This window comes from Prionailurus viverrinus, chromosome E1, assembly GCF_022837055.1.
Source record: "Prionailurus viverrinus isolate Anna chromosome E1, UM_Priviv_1.0, whole genome shotgun sequence".
Lineage (NCBI taxonomy): Eukaryota > Metazoa > Chordata > Mammalia > Carnivora > Felidae > Prionailurus > Prionailurus viverrinus.
In genome coordinates this window covers 11,043,361-11,067,106 of record NC_062574.1, presented here as the reverse complement: position 1 = coordinate 11,067,106, position 23,746 = coordinate 11,043,361, and the positions used below count along the sequence as shown (strand labels likewise).

The 23,746-nt window shown below is 46.7% G+C and overlaps 1 protein-coding gene across 4 annotated transcripts in view; it reads left to right on the top strand.

Moving 5' to 3' along the window:
• The first annotated feature begins 3,758 nt into the window (after positions 1 to 3,758).
• Positions 3,759 to 23,746, top strand: part of PRPSAP2 (phosphoribosyl pyrophosphate synthetase associated protein 2) — a 46,699-nt gene continuing 26,711 nt past the window's right edge. The window contains exons 1-7 of one of the 4 annotated variants that reach the window (XM_047833248.1): positions 3,759 to 3,893; positions 8,954 to 9,049; positions 9,302 to 9,452; positions 10,681 to 10,733; positions 13,285 to 13,351; positions 16,227 to 16,399; positions 19,368 to 19,483. In XM_047833248.1, the coding sequence (XP_047689204.1) occupies positions 9,334 to 9,452; positions 10,681 to 10,733; positions 13,285 to 13,351; positions 16,227 to 16,399; positions 19,368 to 19,483 (528 nt within the window). In that variant the 5' untranslated portion in view covers positions 3,759 to 3,893; positions 8,954 to 9,049; positions 9,302 to 9,333. Of the gene's footprint in view, positions 3,961 to 8,953; positions 9,050 to 9,301; positions 9,453 to 10,680; positions 10,734 to 13,284; positions 13,352 to 16,226; positions 16,400 to 19,367; positions 19,484 to 23,746 lie in introns of all 4 variants that reach the window. The other 3 variants (XM_047833249.1, XM_047833250.1, XM_047833251.1) reach the window with 3 other exon arrangements.

Sequence of the window (23,746 nt, the reverse complement as noted above, 5' to 3'; positions counted from 1 at the left end):
CCTTTAAAAAAGAGTTTCATTAAAAAAAAAAAAAAAGTTTGAGGGGGAATGTTTTAGGTGTGGGTGTCTTGATTCATATTTTACGTGCAACAGTTCAGCCCTTGAATGTGGTCAACAATGTGATGCAGGCAAGCTGATCACTTCTGTAATACAACAGACTCAGTAAACCTCCAACTGTGCAAGGGATTATCAAGGCTTAGCAATACACTAGCCCAAAACTGCATTAGGGTGGAAGTGACCATGGCCTTTAAATTTTTTTTTTAATGCTTATTTTTGAGAGAGAGTGAGAGCATGCGCATGAGAGGGAGACACAAAATCTGAAGCAGGCTCTGAGCTGTCAGCACAGAGCCCGATGTGGGGCTTGAACCCACAAACTGTGAGATCATGACCTGAGCCAAAGTCTGGGACTTAACCAACTGAGCCACCAGGAGCCCAACTATGGTCTTCATAAAATTTTTTTTAACATTTATTTATTTTTGAGACAGAGAGAGACAGAGCATGAATGGGGGGGAGGGTCAGAGAGAGGGAGACACAGAATCTGAAACAGGCTCCAGGCTCTGAGCAGTCAGCACAGAGCCCGGCGCGGGGCTCGAACTCACGGACCGCGAGACCATGACCTGAGCCGAAGTCGGCCGCTTAACCGATTGAGCCACCCAGGCATCCCCAACAACGGTCTTCAAGTTCTGGCTCTGCTCCTTTCTCTCTCATTACCCATAGCTGTGTAAGAAGACATCTCCAAACTCAATGACTTAATACAAAAGTTGATTGTTATCGTTCAATGTTCTGTGGATTGATTGGGCTCAGCTGGGTGATTCTCGCTCGAGGGTCTCGAGTACAATTGCCGTCAGGTGGTGACTGGGGCTGCAGTCACTGGTAGGTCATCTGGGCCGGATGTCCACCACAGCTGACTCCCATGGCCTAAACCCCAAGGATAATGAGAATGGGAGATGAGACATCAGCTCCCAGGGCTTTCAAAAGAGTCTTTGGAGAATGGAAGGCAGATGGACAAGGGAAACTGGAAGCTAGGTGCCTGCAGTGAGGGGAACTGAAGAGAAACTAGCCATTTCACTGGAAGCCTGGAAGCAATGCTATGCGGGAGCAGTCCATACTTGGCTCAGGAAAGCGGATCTGTAAAATTTCCAGAACCTTCTCTTTGTGTTGTGCAAATACTATGTAATTCTGTACTATTGCCCAACTCCTTTCTACCAGGGGGCTAAGTCTCAGGTCACCCATTTTAGAGACATTTCTTGAGTACCATACCTGTGTTCGACACTGTTCTGGGTACTGGGAAATACTGGTCAGCAGAAGACACAAACGGCCTGCCCGCATGGGGCTTACAGGCTATGGGGCCTAGGATAGGGATATTTATGAAATAATCATCCAAGTAAATGCATGCTTAGCAATAATTGGCAATCGTGATAGGCTTAGTGAAGGAAAAGTACACGAAATAGGTTTTTTGGTTGGGGAGGGGACGGTTTGGAGAAGGCTTGAAAATGACAGTCGTGTTGAGAAGCAGGGGGAGAGGACTGCAGGAGGAAGTGCCTTCTGGGAGGCAGAAACAGCACGTGCAAGGACCCTATAGTGCGGAGAGGGTGGACCAGGCTGGTTAGAAAAAACAATACAGAAGCAGGGGGAGATCACGCAGGCCCCTGAGAATGATAGAAACCCAATTCACGCTGGCTTAAGAGGGTGGAGGGGAGAAACTTACTGGTTCCCATAAATGAAAATCCAGGGAACTACAGACTTCAGGCTCAGCCTAAACTCGACTGGGCCCGTCTATCTCCCTCCCGCTCTGTTCCTCCATCAGCATTTTTTTCCCGGTGGTTCCCCTCTAGGTATCCTGACAAGCAGAGCAAGAAGCGAGCCACCCGCCACAGTTACCCACGCGGCTCCGGCTTGTGTCTCTTGGGCTCCCATTGGCTCAGCGGCCTATCCTTGGAGCGAATCAGTGAGCTGAGAGGGATGAGCTGTCCCGATTGGTCCGATCCATTCGTACCGCGACATGTGACGTGAAAGGTGGATCCCATGCGGCTGGTCGAAGCAGGCAGGTGAGGTTGGGCAAGGGTTAGATTGCAGCGCAAGAGAAGTGACGAAAACCCAACGATGGGCTGCTGGAAGAGGACTCAGTTTTGTCCCGCGAATGTTTCAGTGGGCTCACGGGTCGCGCCCTTTGCAGGAAGTATGTCCCTGTAAAGTTGTCAGGCAAAGGAAATGTCTTAACGCCATTTCATGAAGGATCACACAATTTATAACTCATAAATCGAGATGCTTGTATTCCCCAATTGTAAACTAAGAGCCTGGCTGCTTCTGGCTAGCTGCCCAACCTTTAATGACTGATTTCATGCCTCACGCTTGTGAAAAATCCAAAGCAGAATTAGAGATGCAATGTGGTACAGGGATCAGCATAATGCAGAGTTTGGTGCCAGGCCTCCTGGATGGCAATTCTCGTCCACTTAGTCATTTGTCAAGTCATTCAGTGTGGGTGTTTCAGTTCCCATAGGTATTAAAATGGAGAAGACAATAATGTCTACTTCACGCCCTTGTGAGGACTAAATACATTATGGTTAATATATGGTAAGGACTTAAGAAGGCTTGTTTTGATACAGGGTAAGTGCTACATATGTATTTGCTTTGTTTGTTTGTTTGTTTGTTTGTTTAGGTAGGCTTCATACCCAGCGCAGAGCCCAATGCAGGGCTTGAAATCAGGACGCTGAGATCAAGACCTGAGCTGAGATCAAGAGTCAGAACTTCATGACTGAACTACCCGGATGCCCCTGCATTTGCTATTATTATATTTAAAATTAAAATAAACCATATAAATATGGTTATATTTAGATTATAAAGAATTCAGGCAATGGATACCAAAAGCACCAATTCCTTTACAAAATAAAAGAAGAAAGGTTGGGGTGCCTGGGTGGCTCAGTCAGTTAAGTGACTGACTTTGGCTCAGGTCATGATCTCACGAGCCCTGCATCGGGTTCTCTGCTGTCAGCGAGGAGCCTGCTTCGGATCCTCTGTCTGTCTCTCTCTCTCCAAAATAAAAACAAACATTTAAAAGATATAAAAGAGGGGCGCCTGGGTGGCTCAGTCGGTTGAGCGTCCGACTTCAGCTCAGGTCATGATCTCACAGCTCATGAGTTCGAGCCCCACGTCGGGCTCTGTGCTGACAGCTGGGAGCCTGCAGCCTGCTTCAGATTCTGTGCCTCCCTCTCTCTCTGCCTGAACCCACTCGCATGCTGTCTCTGTCTCTCTCAAAAATAAATAAACTTCAAAAAAATGAAAATTAAAAAAAAATAAAAAATATCAAAGAAGACAGGTCAACAAAGGAAATAATGATACCAACTGATTGTTTACTGCATGGCAGGAACTGAGCTACAAAGCTCTAAAGGTGTTATCTCACTTAATCCTCATAACCCTATGAGATAGATGCTACTGTCATTTTCATTTTTCGGATGAGGAAATTGAGGCTCAGAGAGGTGAAGCGACTTTGCCCAAGGTTACAAGCCACTAAAGACTTGAACCCAGACATTTGTAATTCCACACCTTTGCTTTCACAGCCGCCGCATCCCAGGGGTCCAAAGAGGCTCAGCCCCGTCCACCTCCCCGCCCCTCTTGCCAGCATGGCCCCACCTCTCTAGCCTGCACCTCCCCCGCCCTCCCTCCCCGCTCCTCCCCTCGGGTGGGCCCCGCCCACGGCCCGCGGGCCAGGTGCCTCCGCAATCCCGGCTCCCGGCCCCGCCCTCTGCCCCGCCCACAGGCCTCGCAGTCGCCGTGGACGCCGTTCTTGCGCATGGAGTCGCCATTTTGCTCCTAGAGAAGCCGCCTGGAGAGCCGGCGCTTTCTTCCTTCGGCAGCCGAGGCTGCGGCGGGGCCGGGGCTGGGGTCGGGGCCAGGTAGGCGGGCGGGAGCCAGCGACGAGTGGCGGCGCGGACCGGCGGGCTCCGGCAGTGCGGGGCGCAGGTGCAAGGGGCGGGGAGCCCCGCGGCGCCGGCTGGCGGACGGGTCGCGCGGTCCCGGGGCGGCGGCTGGGCGCGGGGATACGGCGGGGCGACCCCGGGCTCGCGCCCGCAGCCGCCCCCTCCTCCTTCCCTCCCTCCCTCCCTCCCTCCTCTCCTTCGCGGGGCCCGCGGGGCTCGGGCCCGGCGCGCGGCCCCGGGTGACCCAGCTCCGGGCGCCTTGGGGAGTCGAGCCCTAATTACGGGACCGGCGGCTCAGAAAACGAGCCTCCAACCCAGCCATCTCCGGCCCCTGGTCTGACACAGCCCCTGATTCTAAGTTGACTGGCCTTGCTAGTCGCGGACCATTTCTGTTCTTCTCTGGCCGGTTGTTTTTTTTTTTTTTTTTTTCCACCCAGAGCTCACCCAGCAGAGGTTGAGGGAGGACCTCGATGTGATTTTTAGATACTATTTGAGTTTAAAATGTTTTTTCCCCAGCATATTGCATTGACGATAGGGGTTTTCCCCCTTTATTTTAATATTGGCGCAGTTTGGGTGTTTAGCTTTTATAAAGAATAAGGAAATGCAGACTGGGGATTTGGAGCATGAAGAAGTGTGATTTCTTACGCTTAGAAGATTTAAATGAGCAAATAAAAATAATTCAGCCACATCATTGAACTCCGCTAAATCCTACCCTTCTTCCTGCCCGTGTTCCTACCCTGACCCGGTCTATACCATGATAACCCAGTTTTGATTAGCAGAGATGAAATTCTGCGCTTATTCACTTAACATAAGCACTGTACGGAGTCCTGGATATTTACCGTTTTCATTATGTTGACTATGTATTTCCGAATTTTACTTAATTACCCCATTATGGATGCTTTCTGTCTGTCCAGTGTTGCTCTTAAAAGAAATCCTGCAGTGACCATCATTGAACATATATGGCTTGCTCTTTTCTTGCCCTGGTACAAATGACCAAAAGGGGAAATACTAAAAGTGATGTGTTGTGTTCTTTCTTCAACACCTGGTATAAATTGTATTTCAAACAAGGCCTGTCTAGACATTTAAAAAAATCTGGGTGTTTGTCTGATTCTGCTGTGATGCTGAATTCAGCATGGGAGTATCATCATTTTCTGTGCTGTTGCATGCAACTGTCTGCTACAAGTCAGACTGAAACTCAGCTGTCGTCAGCTGCTTAGAAGCCGAGCAGCCTTGAGCACGTTTCTTAATCTCCGGCCTCATTTCCCCATGTGTAAAATGGGTCCACTTCGAGTACCTGCTTTCTTGAGTTGCCGTAAGAATTCAGAGCACTTAGAAAACAGCGTTAGCTGTAAGAAAACGTGCTGCTGGAGAGACGGGCAAAGAGCCTGGGATCACAGAGACACGGAAGATTAATTCGGCTTAGGTTTTGCCCTAATTCTCTTCAGTACTGATATAAAAAGCAGTTGTTTTTGAGCGAGGGACGTCAGCTCAAAAATAAAAATAATAATTGTTTGCATCTTATGATGCTTTTTAGTTTGCAGACTGCTTTGAGTACCATTTGTTAATTGTTGCGACTCAGTGAGGTCAGGCTTTCTTCAACAACTGTTTGTTACTTTGGCAAACACCGTTGCGCCCCCATGTGCCAGGTAGTAGGCACTGGATATACAGCAGAGAATATAATGGTGGGGGAAAAAAAAAATCTCTGCTGTCCTGGACCTTCGGTACTGGTGGGGGAAGCTGATCTTCCCAAACATCCATCTCTGTTGTCAGGAAGGGAAGGGCCAAGCCACCTACCCAAGAACGGGTCGCTAGTGACCACGGAAGGCAAGCCCGGGATTTCACGCTTACTCCGGTGTCTTTAGATAGGAGGTGTTTGCAGCGGATGCTTTGGAGGGAACGCATCACACTTTTAAGGCAAGCCCTCCTCATCTGAAACGCGGAAAAGTGGTTTTGGAAGGACTGCTGGCAACATCCAAAGCGAGTGGTCTTTCAGTGTGGATTCATTCAGGCGACTTCATAGATTGTCCAGTCTCATTCAGAGAGGAGTAGGGTTTGCTTTTCGAAAGGTACTGAGAGCCTCGGAAAAGGACGTGTTTTCATCTGTGTTATAAATAATTCTCACACATTCTGGGGCAAATTTAGGATAAATGTAAAAGCAGCTGTAGTTTACAGGGTTGCGGAGCAGGGAGAATGAGAGTGCTGTCTTCACTTTCCATTTCACGCTAAAGCTTTGTGGTAATGAGCCTTCTGCCAGGCCCCATCCTGGTGATTATGTTTCTGAGGATAATCTCTAAAACTCACTTTTTTGAAGCTTGGTAAAGAGTACAACTTGAATTTCCAGTAGGGAAAAGGAGAACCCAAGCTAGCAACAGCCCTTAAGTTTGAACATCTTGTGCCGTGAGTAGGCGCAGAATATGACTGTCGAGAACCAATTTCCAAATGGATGCCCCTACCTGTGCCATTTTGATGGTGGTGGGTTTTGGTTCTAGAAACCTGATGTCAGAAGACTTAGGACTTAAGAGACCACAGTCAGTGGTGAAGGGCGTTCAAACTGTGACCAATAACGAAAGGCTGCAGGAAGTATCCTGGGGAAGAGAAGGCACAGAGGCAAGAGAGCCATCTTGAGATAGGTTGAGCACTGCCCAGTGGAAAAGGAATTTGGTGTTTCCTGTAAATTATCAAGGGAAGGGCAAAGACCAGGAGGTGTTGAGGGCAGGGAGAGGAAGTTTAGCGTGTTCTAAGGAAGAATTTGGAATGATGGGCCCCGAGGATATGGGCCTTGGGCTCCAGCTGTTCAGGCACCTGGAGTGGCTTCTTGGCGGGAGTCCTGTAGATGGGCCTGGTTATCTCTCAGAGCTCTTTCTACCCTCAGATGCTTTCGTTCTGAGTGTTCCGTGTCCTCTCAAGAACACTGTGGTACCTTAAGAAGCTTCTTATTTGAGGTTTGGGCAACGTAACAAGGTGGCCAACATATGCATGTAACCGCACTTGTTCAGTAGAAAACCAAAACCTTGAAAGTGGATACCAATGTAGCTAGCTTCCATTTACCAAGCAGATCCTCTGTGTGGCACACTGTGTTAAGTGCTGTACAGAAATTAATTTTACAGCAACCCTGTAAAAAAAGGGTCACTTTACCCTAAGGCTAAGAGAGACTCATTCATACAGAACCTCGCAGTGAGTTGGGCCCAGATGCAATCGTGAATGACTCCAAAGCCTGTATTTATAACTACAGGAGAATGAGTTTTTATTGTTTCCGTCTCCAGACCTGTGCCATCTGTTCCTAAAGACAGACATAGCATTGGTTGAGAGATGGTGTTGGAAGATACTTAAGATCTCTTCCAACTTTGAGTATTGATGACTAAATACATTCTTTTTTTCATCTGTACCAGCCACTCTGGCCCACACTGCCCTAAAGCAGGTGTCAGCAGACTTTCTGTGGAGGCCCAGATGATCAGTGTTTTCAGCTGTATGGCCTGTACTCAACTCTTATCATTGTATCCATAGACAGTTTGTAGGCAGTGAGCATGGCTGTGTTCCAATACGATTTTATGTACAGAACGAGCATTTGGAGGGATCTGGTTTGGCCCGTGGGCTATAGTTGGCTGATCCCTGCTCCCGAGCCACTTTCCATCGTAGGTATCCTCGTTGGTCTCCTTAGGGCTTTGGTCATTTGTGCATGTGTTTGTGTTTGGAATTCATAGGCTGTAGGTCAGTTTTCTTTTAAAAAAAAAAAAAAATTTTTTTTTCAACGTTTATTTATTTTTGGGACAGAGAGAGACAGAGCATGAACGGGGGAGGGGCAGAGAGAGAGGGAGACACAGAATCGGAAACAGGCTCCAGCCTCCGAGCCATCAGCTCAGAGCCCGAAGCGGGGCTCGAACTCCCGGACCGCGAGATCGTGACCTGGCTGAAGTCGGACGCTTAACCGACTGCGCCACCCAGGCGCCCCAAATCAGTTTTCATTGTAGTGCTCCATTTTTCCCATCACGGGATGCCCCGTAAGAGGCACTCTCGGGAAATGTGCTCTCCTAGCCTGCTGGTGCGTCCGTACCTATAAATTGCCCTGCCCCAAGGACCCAGTGGTTCTTGCAATTACAGCAGAGACGCGCACACGTGCGCTAGGAGCCCTGTTTAGGATGGTGACCCGCTACATGTGACATCTCCGCACCATGGAGTACTCGAAGCACTTCAAAAGTATATTTTGTAAATATACAACCCCCGGGTTGTCAGAATGCATCGTTTAACAAAAAAGATTATAGATAAATTTGCACAATGATTTTTTTACATTAGAAAGGTATTTTTGTACATATTTTTTTATGGGGCGGGGGTCGCATGTGAATGGGTACAGGTCAGGTGGTGGCCGTATCAAACTGATAAGAACTGTCCGTTCCTGGGGACGTGGGTGGGAAGGAGCCTGGGATTGGTGCTCGTGATGTTAGCCTAAACATCAAGTTTCAGTTCCTCACGAGGAGAATGTGTGTGTGTACCAGTGGAATTAAAATTTAAGAGTAACAAGAAAGATCCGCTTGGCTTCGGTCCCTTTGTAATCTTCCTGGAGCCATCAATCGAGGAAATGCAGTGGGCTCGCCGGGAAGGTCCCCCCGCCCCGTGGCCTGCTAGGTTATTGCTACGGCATCTAGTCCTGCACCTTCCTTGGGTGATAAGGACGCAGCCCAGAGAGTGAAGGAGCACATGAACGGCCCGTGGGATTACCACCTCGGCTCTGATGACTCTCGGGCCAGGGGTTTTTCTGTTTGTGCCCTGCTGCCTGTCAGTTGGGTGGTTGCTTTCCTTCCCTTTGGGGTTATTATTTGGTCTCAGCCTTGTGTTCCAGTTCAGAAAAACTTAGATGCCAAGGTCCAGCTTAGACACGACTCAGGGCATCAGAGAGGCAGCTGGCAGCCAAGGGGGAGGTTTGGGGGTAAATAGTTATTATAGGAAGAGCTGGGCACAGATGGGCTATTATTCGTCATTGAAGGATCGATCAGTCCATGTCCTTGCTAATGGCTCTGCCATTTTTCTGTGTGTTAATCCAGGAGGAATTTTGTTGTCAGAGAATAAAAGGAGGTTGTCCATAATTGACTTTAAGCAGCAAACAGTAAAACACTGAGCTCTTCAGCTCCGCCTTTCTTGTAAGTTTATCGTTTGTTCCCAGTGGTCATGAAAACTAATTAAATCATGCAGTAACATTTTTCCATAAATCCGGAACCCTGAAACCCAAATGAACTTTTTATTTGTCCATACATATATTTAATATAAAAGACTCCATCATGGCGAAAACTAATTTCCTTCAGCTTAAGTCATTTGCTAGTAAAAAAAAAAAAGTTCATTCAGGTGAATTTCATATTCTGTGGTGGTTCTTAATATACTTTTAATCCTCCTAGGCTCTGAGAATTGGAAAACCAAGAAGGTTTTGATGTTTTGTGTGGCGCCACCTGAATTAGAAACCAAGATGAACATAACGAAAGGAGGTCTGGTGTTGTTTTCAGCAAATTCTAACTCCTCGTGTATGGAGCTTTCAAAGAAAATTGCTGAGTGAGTACTTCGTGCCATTAAAATCCATATTCAGTATGTCATGTTGTAAGAAACATTTTTTTATGTTTATTTTTGAGAGAGAGAGAGGCAGAGGCAGACACAGAGTCTGAAGCAGGCTCCAGGGTCTGAGCTGTCAGCACAGAGCCTGACGCGGCCTCGAACTCACAACCCGTGAGATCATGACCTGAGCTGAAGTCAGATGCTTAGCTGACTGAGCCCCCCAGGCGCCCCTCCTTATACGTTTCTGATGATCACTTCAAGTATGATGATCATTTCGAGGAGCCAATGGAGGTGAAGGTTCTTCATTTCTTCCAGTCACAGGCGCCCTCATCGTGTCATGTTTTAAATTTGACTATCGGAATAGCACTGATTGTTAAACTTGAGAACAGATGTTTTGTAGTTGGTCTGTGTATCGTCTGTATATTAGGGGCTAACTTTTTTTGTGAACTGTCGTAACTCCCGACACGTTCGTTCGGCAGACATTTATCGAGTCTTCATAAGTGCCAGGGGTTGTGTTAGGTGCCGCATACGTGGAGAATTACTTGCGTATGAAGAGCAATGAAGTGTGTTCTGTATGAACATGGTTTACGTAGATTGTAGTTCAGTCTAGTTTCAGCTATTTATTAAATAAAGTTTGAGCCCCCTGCTATGTATTAGACCTTGATCTAGATGTTGGGGATTAACAGTGAACCCAACAGTCAGGATCCTTTCTTCTTCTATGTAGTAGGGGAGCCAGACGAGAAGAAGGTCAACAAACCAAACGAGAATTTCAGGTGGTGATAGTGTGAAGAAAACGGGACGAAGGGAAAGGTTTGTGCAGGTTGTTCTATTTTAGCTCAGGTGCCTTTTAAGCCCAGGGGATGGTATGTGACTTGAGAAACCCTCCAGGCAGAGGGGACAGAAGGTTCGAAGGCAGGAGGGCTTGGTGTAGCCCAGGGTCAGGCTCGATCAGGCTAAGCATAAGCAGTTCCTTCTGGGCAGAGTTTTTCAAATCATGTTAAAATTATTCTCTCCGGAGGCCTTCTTGGGGAGGCGTGGGGTGGGGGTTAGGTAACGGAGCGACAGACGTTATCGTATCCACTTTAAATTTTACGGCAAGAGTGCCTCTGTTTCATTTCGCTTTGTCTCATTTTTAATCAATTTATAAATCATCCTTAAATAGTAAAGATGTTGAGTCGATTTTATTTCTATTACCTTTTCAGCTTTTTCCCCCTTTTCTCTTCCCTAGGCGGCTGGGGGTGGAGATGGGCAAAGTGCAGGTTTACCAGGAACCTAACAGAGGTGAGCTATCTCAGACATGCGTGTGATGTCGATCTTTTTGTGGAATGTGACGTTCTGGCTCTGTCCTTCATCCTCTGCTCTTAAAATAGTTGGACCCAGCGGCCAGTTATTTCCGCCTGCGAGAAGTCCCAACGGGCAAGGTGGCGAATACCAACTGGACGTAGACCATCTGGGGGCTTGAACTCCAGTTCTCAGACCTCATTCAGTAAAGACCGCAGACATGCACGCAGCTGGCCCACTGAATGGAAATCTAGCTCGGCAGTTGTGTGAATTTGTGTCCCCTTGGTGGGATGAGAAAGCCCTGTGTGGCCACAGTGTTAACTGGTTGCCATTCTTTATTCCCCATAAGTTGCCGTGAGGAAATGTTCTTGTTAATTGATTTCCGTCATTACATAAACACCCCACATTGTGCACTTGTTCACGTGTTACTTACTCGTTGTAATTTCTGTAGAAATGGTGGATATTTGAAATTATCCTAGCAGGAATGATGGACAGCTTACCAGGACCCGAGGGTCAGACGACTTATCCTTGGCGAGTTATTTAATTTTTCTAAACTGCGAATGATTTGTGCTGCTTTGAGGATTTAATGGGATAATTTGTGTGCCTTCGCACTTCTTGGTGCGTAGTAGGTGCTCGGGAAACACTGGTTCCCTGTCCTTTTCCACTGTAGGATTTTGGCAGTTACCTAAATATTGGGAGAACTTACAAGACGCTTTGATGAAAAGGCACAAATTTGTTTCCCCCCTATTTATTTCTACCATCACTGCCACCTTTTTCCTGTCTCTCAAGATCCCCCATGTGGCTTCAGTAGGAAAAATGCGTAATTGAAGAAAATACGCAGGGAGAGTTTGGAGAAGGGTCTGCTGCTAAAGCAGATTGCGTGATGCCCTTTGTGTAGCCTGGAAGGGAGGGTTAGGGAGAGCTGGTGGTGGGAGTCTCGTCCCAGGAGGAAAGTTCGTCTGCCCTCTGGGTTCCTGCCTGAGGGTGGGGAGAATACTTGGTGTCTATCGGGAAGGAAGGCTGGAACTGATGTTTGTGGATTCCTCGCTGTTACTAGGGACTGAAGCACTGTGTTCAGGGGTGATGTTAGCTACAGAGTCCCCAAGTCCCCGAAGCGACAGAGTCAGGATTCAAACCCAGCTCTCCCCGACCCTAAAGTTCATTTTCTTTCCTTGGTACTGTATATTCCTTTGTAAACACACATTCTGTTTTTTCCCAACATTTTTAACAAAAATGTTTGGACCTGTAAAAAGGTTAAGAGACTAGAGCTGTGAATATCCCACGTGTATGTCTGCCGTGGACTCAACAGCTTACATTTTGTGACATGAATATGAATGCGTGCAACCTTTTGAAAGTAAGTTGCAGGCATCAGGTCACTTAAGCTCTGAATGCTTGGCTGTGCCCCTCCCGAGGAAAAGGACTTTGTTCTGCATGAATACGTTGTCTAGTTTAAAGAAATAAATGACCATTCTCTAATTATGTGATATCTCGCCAATATTCAGATTTCCCTTGTTGTCCTAGAGAGCCTTTTACAGCTATTAGGTTTTTTTTTTTTTTTTTTCCAAACCGGGATTCTTGGCTCAAGCAATGTGTTTTCTTTTTCACTGTTGTTTTTCTGTTTTTTTTTTTTTTTTAATGTTATTTTTGAGAGAGAGAGAGAGAGAGCACATGAGCAGGGAGGGGCAGAGAGAAGGGGACAAAGGACCCACAGTGGGCTCCATGCTGACAGCAGCCAGCCGGATGTGGGGCGAGAACTCATGAGAGAACTCACGTGAGATCATGGCCTGAGCTCAAAGTCGGATGCTCAACCGACTGAGTCACCCAGGCGCCCCTCAAGGGATGTGTTTTCTGTATCTCTTTAGTTTCTTCTCATCTAGGACATTTCTTTTCTTCGTGTGATACTTTGAAGAATGCCCCATTCTTCATTTGTCTAATTGTTTCCTTGTGGCCATTCACAAGATTTTTTGAGAGTAGGGATGTTAAACCTTCTTTGTCTTTATTCTTACAATGTTTTTATAACACTTACTGCCAAGTAAGTTAATTGTTGCTGCTTTTATGAATGAGTATGTAGTTTCTCATAGAGATACCCTGCTCAGCGTGGCTCAGTGCTCCCTGCCTGTGTGGAAGTAAGAAGGGTAGATTACGTGGTCCAAGTGGGAAATGGGATTCCCTCAGTAGCACGAACTGTAATGTTGACATGTTTAAAAAGGGTGATTGAGGGGAGGGTGGGCGATGGGTATTGAGGAGGGCACCTTTTGGGGTGAGCACTGGGTGTTGTATGGAAACCAATTTGCCAATAGATTTCATATATTAAAAAAATTAAAAAAAAAAAGAAAAAAGAAAAAAAATAAAATAAAATAAAATAAAAAGGGTGATTGATGCCAGTGTGTTCATTATCATTTACAGCACCAAAAGCCTTGTGAATGTTTTTAACAGTTCCATTCTCCACATTTTGTGACACTGGGGATGAGGCAGATTTTTTTGTGCATTTTCGAAAATTTAAATTATATGCCATCGTCACCACCGCCTCTTTTTTTCCTTTTCCTGCCAGAAACAAGAGTACAGATTCAAGAATCCGTGAGGGGAAAGGATGTTTTCATCATCCAGACTGTCTCAAAGTGAGTCCTTAGCCAACAGACACGGGGGTCTCTCTGGGTTTCTTTCTGGGCAAGAGTGCTTGGACTCATAAGAGCTGACTAGACAGGAAGAATTATGACCATCTTAAAATCGGTATGTCTTATTCTGCTAATTTTTCTGACATAACTGCTGACTTCCAGGTGTTCTTTCAGGGTTCTCGAAGGGTGGAAGTAACCAGGTACTGGAGCAGAGGCTCTTAACGAGAATAGGACCTATGACGTTGCCTCTCAGTAGTGGGAATCTTATACAACTTGCAGGGAAGCTCTTCTGGTCCCCCCAAAAAAGGCAGGGGGAGAGGGGTTTACTTACTTGGGCTTCTTAAAGCTTTGACTGCAGGTCATTGAAAAATGATCACCACTTATTATCACGTAGATTAAATGAGCTGAGAAGGTAAAATAACGTATTGAAGGATGTAGTCCTGTCTGGTGTGTGACGTTTGACATACGTATGTGTGTGTTTGGAAAGTTGTCGAGGCCACAGATGTGTAAGGTGGGTGTGGAGGAGTCTGTGCGGTGAGGTTCTCTGCATCGTTTTTTGATCAAATGCCGCACTGTCTACGGACGTCCCCGAGTGCCTCTGTGTATGAAAGTTCTTCACCTCAAAGTGGCTTTTAATAATGTCTGAAAATCAGTTTATATAGGGTGTACCGTTTTTGAGCTTAGAGATGCTAAATTTTGCTGCATGTTAGATTTGTGTTTATATGTGTAAAAAATACCAAAGGAAGCCTGGTCTCGGGAGAATTTAGCCTCGCAGCACACATACTTCCACCGAATGTTGAACATCTATCCTGGTCCTTGGTTCATCGGGATGAAGTCTCGTAGCCCCCTGGCTCCTCTGGGAAGAACAGTTGAAGGGGACCCGTCGTCGCATCCCATGCCTTCCTGGGAGCATGTGTGCCGTGGAGAAGGGCGGGGGCCGCTTGTTTCTATCCCTCTGCCACTTGGCGTCCTCGGCGGACCTGGGCGGGGCTGGGGGCACTGAGTTCTTGTGGCCTCTCTGCCTGGCATGCCGAAGGGCCAGGGTGCTGGTGGAGAACTCCCCTGTGGGCACCCCTTGCCCTTTACCTTCCAGCATCGGGGTGGGGAAAGTGCAGAGCACAGGACGACTTCCGTCGCTTCTGGCTCCTGCGTGTGTGGGGTGCTGTTACGTCCTCAGAGACACATGTGACTCCATTTTGGAGAAGTGCACGGAGGTGCTTGCGTCACACGGGAGAAGTGGGCATGGAAAGCCAAATCGGACTTAGAAGTCAGGGCTTCAGAGGGGGACTCGTGTAATCCTTCCCGTTTCCAGGTCCTTGCATTCCTTTCCTGTGTTTTGGTTTATCTCAGCACTCCTATCATTTTGCCCCCCGCCTTTTTTTAGTTTCTTCTTCCTGTAGTGAAAATCACCTGCGCGTCTCATCCTGCATCGTTCCGAGCTGCGCCGTAGGCTTGTGCGAGCTCTGCGGTTCTTAGTCTTGCCAGGTTGCCGGAAGCCTGGCCATTGTGGTCTTTGCCAGATAGTTAACGTTGAGATCTGATGTCGTCAGTACATCTTCTGTTTCATTTTAGTACAGGCTAATGGGGGGCACTAAAGTATTAGAAAAATTTTAAATGGAGGCGATGCTGTCCAGTAGCTCAACTTCTGCGGTCACTCAGGTTCATTATCAGAGGTTAGCGCTGGCCAGCCTGTCAGCAGCTCGCAGGAGACAAGTGCTCCCGCACGCGTGATTCGGGACCCTTGGTGTAACTCTGTACTCCCTGTCGGGTCCTCTCCTCCTACTCTTTCACATTCGGGGCGGGGGGTGTGATCTTGAGTGTCCGGCATCTAGAAAGCCATGCAACTCGATGAGGAGCCCAGCGGATGAGGCGAGGTCGCAGGAGAGGGCAAATGAATGGGCATGAGGCAGGAAGGTGGGGAGAGGAGAAGCGGCACAGGAAGCCAAGTGGGGCAGCACAGGAGGAAGTCCTAGAAGCCGGGTGGGTCAAGCAGGGTGAGCAGCCCGGGGAGTTGAGTTGAGAGGAGGAGGAGAATTGACCTTGGATCTGGCTGCGTGGAGGTCGTTGATGACCTGGATTGGAACGTGTTGGGAGAGAGTGAATGGAGATGAGCTGATGATAGCAGTGTAGACAGCTCCCTTGAGACATATACACAGGGGAGCAAAGAAGTTCGGGGGCAGTGGGAAAAATGGCCACTAGTTGTTTTTAAAAAAAATTTTTTTTGAATGTTTATTTATTTTTGAGATACAGGGAGACAGAGCGCGAGTGGGGGAGGGGCAGAGAGAGAGGGAGATACAGAATCCGAAACAGGCTCCAGGCTCTGAGCTGTCGGCACAGAGCCCGACGCGGGGCTCAAACCCACGAATCGCGAGATCATTACCTGAGCCGAAGTCGGATGCTTACCCAGCTGAGCCACCCAGGCGCCCCACTAGTTGTTTTTAATGTGACAACAGAATGTTTATAGTCCGATGGGTACAGTCTGGTCGGGGGGGCATACCAAACTGATGACGGAGGCAAGAGAGGGAGGATCACTGGAGTCCTGTGGAGTAGGGGTGGTTAGTGGGCCATCTGGAGGGCTCATTTCAGAGTAACTTTGGTGTGGAAAGTGTGTCTCTGACTAAGGGTGGAGGGCGGCAGACTTGTAGGTGCAGATACGTGTGTCGGTGGGAGCCCCTGGAAGCTCGCTCTTCTGACTGCTATTTTTAGGAAGAAAGGAAGTAGTGTCATGGGCTGGGAGGGAATGTGGGACATGTTAGTTCCTCTTCTGCGTCTCGAGCCTTGAGGCTTGGTAGAGACAGGAGTAGCACGCTGCTGACATCTTGTTGGAACAGGCATCTCACGTTCCTTGCTGGGTCTCTCTCTCTCTCTCGGAACACAGGGATGTCAACACCACCATCATGGAGCTCCTGATTATGGTGTACGCGTGTAAGACCTCCTGTGCCAAAAGCATCATCGGCGTGATTCCCTACTTTCCTTACAGCAAACAGTGCAAGATGAGAAAAAGAGGCTCCATTGTTTCTAAACTGCTGGCTTCGATGATGTGCAAAGCGGGTAAGAATGGCGGATATTTGATACTTAGCGGGGCCCGGGAAGTTTATTTTTACCTTAGAAATTGTAAACCCTTGTTTTAACTAAATGCGAATGCTAAACAGAGTGAAAGACCTTTTTCTTTATTGTTTTTTTGTTTTTTAATGTATTTTGTTTATTTTTGGGAGAGACCAAGTACAAGTGGGGGAGGGGCAGAGGGAGAGGGAGACGCAGAACCTGAAGTAGGCTCCAAGCTCTAGCTGTCAGTACAGAGCCCCATGCGGGGCCTGAGCCCATGGACCATGAGATCATGAGCTGAGCTGAAGTCAGATGCTTAACTGATTGAGCCACCCAGCGCCCCAGGACGACCGTTTTTAAAGACAGCTTATGTGTAACGAGAAAGCAGTGCAGAGAATTCTCTCCTGTTCCCAACTCCCTGAAACACAGAATTAAGGAGAAGGACTTATTTTTTCCTAATTTCTTTGTTTAAAAAACGACATTGAAGCAACAAATTACATTCACATTTAAATCATTTTTGAAGGGGAAAAGGCATTTGGAACCGAGCATTTTAACAGCAACAGCTTCCTTTAGCCTCTTCGCAGCACAGATTGGCATATTTTGTAAACCGTATGTGGTAATTCGTGTTGCGCCTTTTCAGGTAACCTCCTAATTGTCTCCCCCTTGTTTCTGAACAACCTTCAGAGTTGTGCACATGCCTGTGTGGGCACGTGCATGCGTGTGTATGATTGTAGAAGCCACATATCCTGGAGCATTGGCACAGAGAGGGAAGGATTAAAATATTCCCACTCACTGCGTTTGAACATAGTCACTTACTATGGAATAAATTTTTCTACTGTAGCATTCCAGAGAAGGCAAAGAAACAAACAAAACAAACCATAACTTGGTGAAACTTGAACCCCAGCAACTTCAATGGTACAACCTACTGAAAGGTCGGTTTTCAGAGTTTTCAAAGCTGGCTGAAGGGAGCAGGCTGGCTCACTGAGCCTTCCGAAAAGATGCTGGTCTTCTCTTCTGGCCTTGATCCTGGATGGGCCACCAGGTTGACTCTCCTGGTTTTTGGGTCAAGTTTGGCTTTTAAAACTTTTCCAGTTAGATTTTCCTTCTACTTTTCTTTTCTTTCTTTTTTTTTTTTTTTTTTTTTAATTTTTTAAATGTTTGTTAATTTTTGAGAGAGACAGAGCGCAAGCAGGGGAGGGGCAGAGAGAGGGAGACACAGAATCCGAAGCAGGCTCCATCCAGGCTCTGAGCTGTCAGCACAGAGCGTGACGCGGGGCTTGAACTCACAAACCGTTATATCATGACCTGAGCTGAAGTCGGACGCTTAACCGACTGAGCCACCCACGTGCCCCTCCTTATACTTTTCTGATGATCATTTCAAGTATGATGATCATTTTGAAGAGCCAGTGGAGGTGAAGGTTCTTCATTTCTTCTAGTTACAGGCCTGTGCAGTTTGTCTTAAGATCTTAAGACAGTATTTGTCTTAATATGGCTTTGCTGTACCTATTAAGGAAACTTCAAGGAGATGTAACTTGCTCTAATACAATTATAAGAGACCTTTCTTCGTTACTCTTACCTTTGCTGTTTTAAGACCATAAATTGATGTGAAAATCATGTATCTCTGTGTAAGAAAACCACCCAGTCTTTCCCTTCTGAGTGGGGAAAAAGCCAGTGCCCCTCCTGTGTATCTCTTGTACTACTCACGCAGAAGATGTGTCACCAGATGTGTAGAGGTTTTTCCCTACACTTAGCAATTCTCCATGACATCAGCTGGGTATCCTACGGTTTTTGTTTTTTGGTTTTAATGTTTATTACTTCTGAGAAAGAGAGAGAGAGAGAGTATGAGCGGGGGAGAGGCAGAAAGAGGGGGGGACAGAGGATCTGAAGCAGACTCCGTGCTGACAGCAGAGAGCCCAGTGTGGGGTTGGAACTCACAAACCATGAGATCATGACCTGAGCCGAAGTCAGATGCTTAACTGACTGAGCCACCCGGGCGCCTCTGGGTATCCTACAATTTAACTAAATTCTGACACTGTCCACCTGGAGGTAGACACCTGTGCTTCTGACCAATCTGCTGTGAATCAGAAGCTCCCAGGACCCATCCTCAGATTTGATTATTTGCGGGGGCAACTTACAGAACTCGGGAAAACTGCCCACTTACTGTTTGCCACTTGATTGGAAAAGCATAAGATAAAGAATACGGGCGATCGTCTTGCTGGAGGGGATGCGAGGCCCCACATGTGGGGAGGGCTGCGGAGCCCATGACCTCTGCCAGCACCTCCACCTGTTCGCCTACCTGGCAGCTGCCCGAAACCTCTGCTTCCTCATGCCTGCTCCATTTCCGGCCCCTCCCCCTGCCTCTGGAGAATGGAGGTGGGGATGGGGTGAAGGCTGAAAATTCCAAGCTCCAAGAGCCCACCAAGAGTCACCTCATTAGGGGGCGCCTCAGTAGCTCAGTAGGGAGACTTCGGCTCAGGTCGTGATCTCAATGGTTTGTGGGTTCGAGCCCCGCATCGGGCCCTGTGCCGACAGCTCGGAGCCTGGATGGAGCCTGCTTTGGATTCTGTGTCTCCCTCCCTCTCTGCCCCTCACCCACTCATACTCTCTCTCTCTCTCTCTCTCTCTCTCTCTCTCTCTCTCTCTCTCTCAAAAATAAATAAACATTAAAAAAAATTTGAAAAAAACCCAAAAGTCACCTCATTAGAACAGAAGGTGCTCCTAGTGCTCTTATCTCTTAGGAATGTACCAGGGTTTTAGGAGCTCTGTGTTAGGGACAGGGGTCAGAGACCACTATATGTTTTCTGTTCTCTCACAGTGTCATTGAATTAAAAAATCTGAGAGAGAGAGACTCTGAGTCTTTTTGATTAGAGAGCAGTTTTTTAAATGCTATTATATATAGTATTTATATATGCTTATTTCATGCAGTACAGCCGGTTATTTAGCTCTTCATATGTTTGTGTCTTTGTTTCCAAAGGTCTAACTCATCTTATTACTATGGATTTGCACCAGAAGGAAATTCAAGGCTTCTTCAACATTCCTGTTGATAATTTAAGAGCATCTCCCTTTTTACTGCAGTATATTCAAGAAGAGGTGGGCTAGCTCATACTTCTGTATTTTAACATTCTGTTTAAGGTTGAAAAGATCCATTTCCATTTCCTTGGGCCACCTGTCAAGGATTAAAACTTGGTGTATTCTGCTTAAAGCACGATTTACTTTATAAATGTAATTCAGTGTATTTTAAAATTCTTTTTTTTTGTTGTTAAAGTTTATTTATTTTTGAGAGAGAGCGTGAGTGGGAAAGGGGCAGAGAGAGATGGAGAGAGAATCCAAAGCAGGCTCGACACTGTCGGCACAGAGCCTGACACGGGGCTCGATCCCATGAACCATGAGATCGTGACCAGAGCCAAAATTGAGAGTTGGACGCTTCACTGACTGAGCCAACCCAGGTGCCCCTGTGTTTTCAAATTTTTAATCTGCAGTTTGTTTCTTTTGTTAAGCTCTTTAAATTGTGTTTTCTTTTGGACCTCAGGTACCTAGAATTGAACTAGTTGTGATCATGGTCAAAGAACTGTCATCATTGGTCCACGCGTGCCCCTGGCCCTCATTTGTGTTTCCATCGCTCTGCCTGTCTCTCTGTCCATCTGTCTGTAGTGGTCACCGGCCGTGATCCTCCCACGTAGGAAGAAAACTAGATCCCTCATAACTGACATCCACCCATGTGGTCCTTTTCTGTCACATCCCCCTGCCTCCTCCTGCCCAAGGGAGCCACTATCCTGAGTCTCGCTTCATCGTTTTCTTGACTTCCTTTGTAGATGGTCTTATCGCATATATACATACACATACAGGTATTATTCAAAGACAAAAACAGTACACTTTTTTAAGTTTATAAAGAGTCAAATTGTGTGATTTGGGGGCAGTTTTCACTTGCTGTTACGTTAGTAAGACTCACCCATGTTATGTGTCACGGTGCATCCATTTTGACTGTTGAGAAATAGTCACTGTGCAGCCTTGTCACGGTTTACTCACAGGTTTTTGCTCTTGTGATTGTGTCCTGTGAGCACTCTTGTAGGTGTCTCCTGTGGTGTGCAAGCAAGTGTATCGTGATTCTATATTCATCTCTAGATGGCATGGCCTGTGTTTAATTTTTCCCAAAGCAGTTATACCTTTCCGTTCTGACCAGCAGTGAGTCAGGTAGTCTGCGGACCCATCTTTGTTTCAATACTTAACGTTACCAGAATTTAAAACTTTTGCCTGTTGAATGGCTGTGGCCTGGTGTGTTGGTGTCACGTCGATGGATAGATCTCTGATGATGTAAGAAAGCGAGCGTCTCTTCGTAGATTTCTTTTCTGTGAAAAGGTGCAATGCCTTTTGTTTGTGTGTTTCCTCGGTGGTTTTGTGTGTTTCTTTCTGTGCTACAGGCATCCTTTTTTAATTCTTGATTGTAGCCATTGGTTAGTATTTGTTTCACATATATCTCAGTTTGTAACCTGCAGTTTTCTTAAGGGAGTCTACATAACCAGACATGTTCAGATTTTTTTTTTCATTGAGGTTAAAATTCACATAACATAAAATTAACCACTTTAGGGGCACCTGGGTGGCTCAGTCGGTTAAGTGACTTTTTAAAAAAAAAAAAATTTTTTTTTTTACGATCATTTGTTTTTGAGAGACAGAACACGAGCGGGGGAGGGGCAGAGAGAGAGAAGAAGACACAGACTCGGAAGCAGGCTCCAGGCTCTGAGCTGTCAGCACAGAGCCCGGTGCGGGGCTTGAACTCACGAACTGTGAGATCATGACCTGAGCTCAAGTCGGATGTTTAACTGACTGAGCCACCCAGGCGGCGTCCCAAGGGTCTGACTCTTGATGTTGGCTCAGGTCATGATCTCACGGTTTGAGAGGTCTAGCCCCAAGTTGGGTTCTGCGCTGATAGCTCAGAGCTTGCTTGGGATTTTGTCTCTCCCTCTCTCTCTCTGCCTCTCCCCTGCTCACACATTGCACATGCATGCTCGCTCTCTCTCTCTCTCAAAATAAATAAACTTTAAAAAAAATGAAGTACTCTACGGGAGCTCACTGTTTAAAAGGACTTCTGTTCTTTTTGCCTTTTACAGTGTACTTGTTTTAGTTGACCATATCTTACCGAATCGAAGATGCCATCGGCTAAGGTTTACATTATTTAGGTCATCAGGAAGGAAGGAAACACTGGATTAGCTGTGTGACACAGTGCCTTTGTGTCCCTCAGTGATCCTGTTCTGCAAGGCTGATGCTGACATTTTCCGATCTGACAGCTCACATGTTTCTCTCTTGAGTCGTCACTGGAATTGAAGCCCTTTCTGCCAGAGTTGGAAGGAAAGTCCCGATAATTGGATGCTCATTGCCTTGAAGCTTTGGGCCTCTCTCCTGGGAGTTTGGCAGGTTCTCCTTCCTTCAGTCTCGTTGTGGTGTGCATGTTAGGTGTCCTTTGCGATTCAGTCCTTTCCAGCTTCACTGGCAGTGCACAGTCTTCCTTCGTTAGGTCCCACAGAGCATTCCATTATCGCCTTATGGGAAGATACTCACTTGCAGTCATTCCTCCAGCGATGACTGCTTGAGCCACGAATGTGAAATCTACACCCTGCTGTCTACGTGCTATGTCTTTCTGCACGCACTGTCGCTGTTCGTTTTAATGCCGAATCATAGGGAACTCTTGCTGGAGACGTTCTAAATGGCAGTCAAACCCGGCCCGTATAGAACCAGCAGTGCCTGTGGCTTGTTTGAAATGAATGCCATGGCCTTCTTCACATGTGTGAAGGGCTGGAAAAGCACATCACAGCTGCTGTGGGGCCGACAGCAGCTGTAAGACACTACTGAGTTTAGGACATCTAAATCAGAGAGATACTAAAATATGACCGAAATTGGCTTGGGTGTTGATTAAATACAATGCGTATTTTTAAAAAATGACAAGATATTACGGTGACAGTTCTAGAGATCATTGGTCTGCACCGGGATTCTTAAGGAAATGATGAAGAGGAGGGCCACAAGTATATTTCTCTAGTGTATGTAGAGATCCCATCCTATCTCATCAATTTTTAAATAGGAACTTCTAGAGTTATCTTCTTTTTTTTTTTTTTTTTTAACTTTTTAATGTTTATTTTTGAGAGAGAGAGAGAGAGAGAGAAAGAAAGAGACAGAGTGAGAGTGGGGAAGGGGCAGGGAGAGAGGGAGACACAGAATCCAAAGCAGGCTCCAGGCTCAGCTGTCAGCACAGAGCCTGATGCGGGGCTTGAACGCACAAATCATGAGATCATGACCTGAGCCCAAGTTGGACGCTTAACCGACTGAGCCATCCAGGTGCCCCTGGAGTTATCCTGTTTCTGATTCTTGAGTTGCATCCCTCCTCTCCCTGACCTCCCACCCGACCCCAGTGTTCTTCTTAGTGTCTTTGATTCCAGCCACTCTCTTTACAGAAATGAGATATGGCAGGGGATGAGAAATCAGGGACAGGGTAGGGGTGTATAGCAAGGGAGTATGGGGGTGTAGGGCAGTTTGATTCTTTGTGGTTCCACAGTGGCCCTGATGTTGTTTTCCCTTAGTGGTTCAGGAGAAAATTACTGCAGAGTTTGGAAGCTGGAAACTGGATATGGGGTATGTTTTCCCTTCCGCCTGATAGAGTCATTTTCTTCTAAAGTGAAAAATGAAACTTTATGTTGACCGTGGCAGTGACAGGGACACGCATGTGTGTGTATATAGTAATTCTGACAATACTGGTCAGCCCCTAGCTTCCCTGGGCCACCAGCCTGGTCCTTGGCCCCTCTGCAGGGGTAGCCCTTGTTGCCAGCTTGCTTTGTGCCCTGTGTCCTCCCAGACTTCTCTGTTTGTATTCGCCTCCTTGTCTATATACATAGTTACAGATGTTGATTTGTGGGTGCTTTTTTGGAAAAAAACAAAGAACAAAAAACAGTTAACATATTGTTTGCCTTGTTCTGCAACTTGTTCTTTTCATTGCTACGCTGGTGTCTGGAGGTCTTGCCATGCTAAGATTCATAATTGCTACATCGTAGTTCTGAGTTTAGATCAGTGATGGCCAGTAGAACTTTCTGTGATTGTGAAAATGTTCTAGCCGCTGTCTAGTTTGGTCACCACTGGTCGTTGCACGTGGCTAGTGTGACTGAGAACTGAATCATTTTCTTTGAGTAAGATCAAATGGCTACGTGTTTAAATGTTGAAAGCACAAGTTTAAATGAGCCACAGTTTTTTCAACCATCCTCCTCTTGATTGGATATTAGGTTGTTTTAATTTTTCACCCTTTTTTTTTTAAAGGGCTGTGAGTGTTTTATCTTCTTGTTTTTAATGTTTATTTTTGAGAGAGAGAGAGAGAGA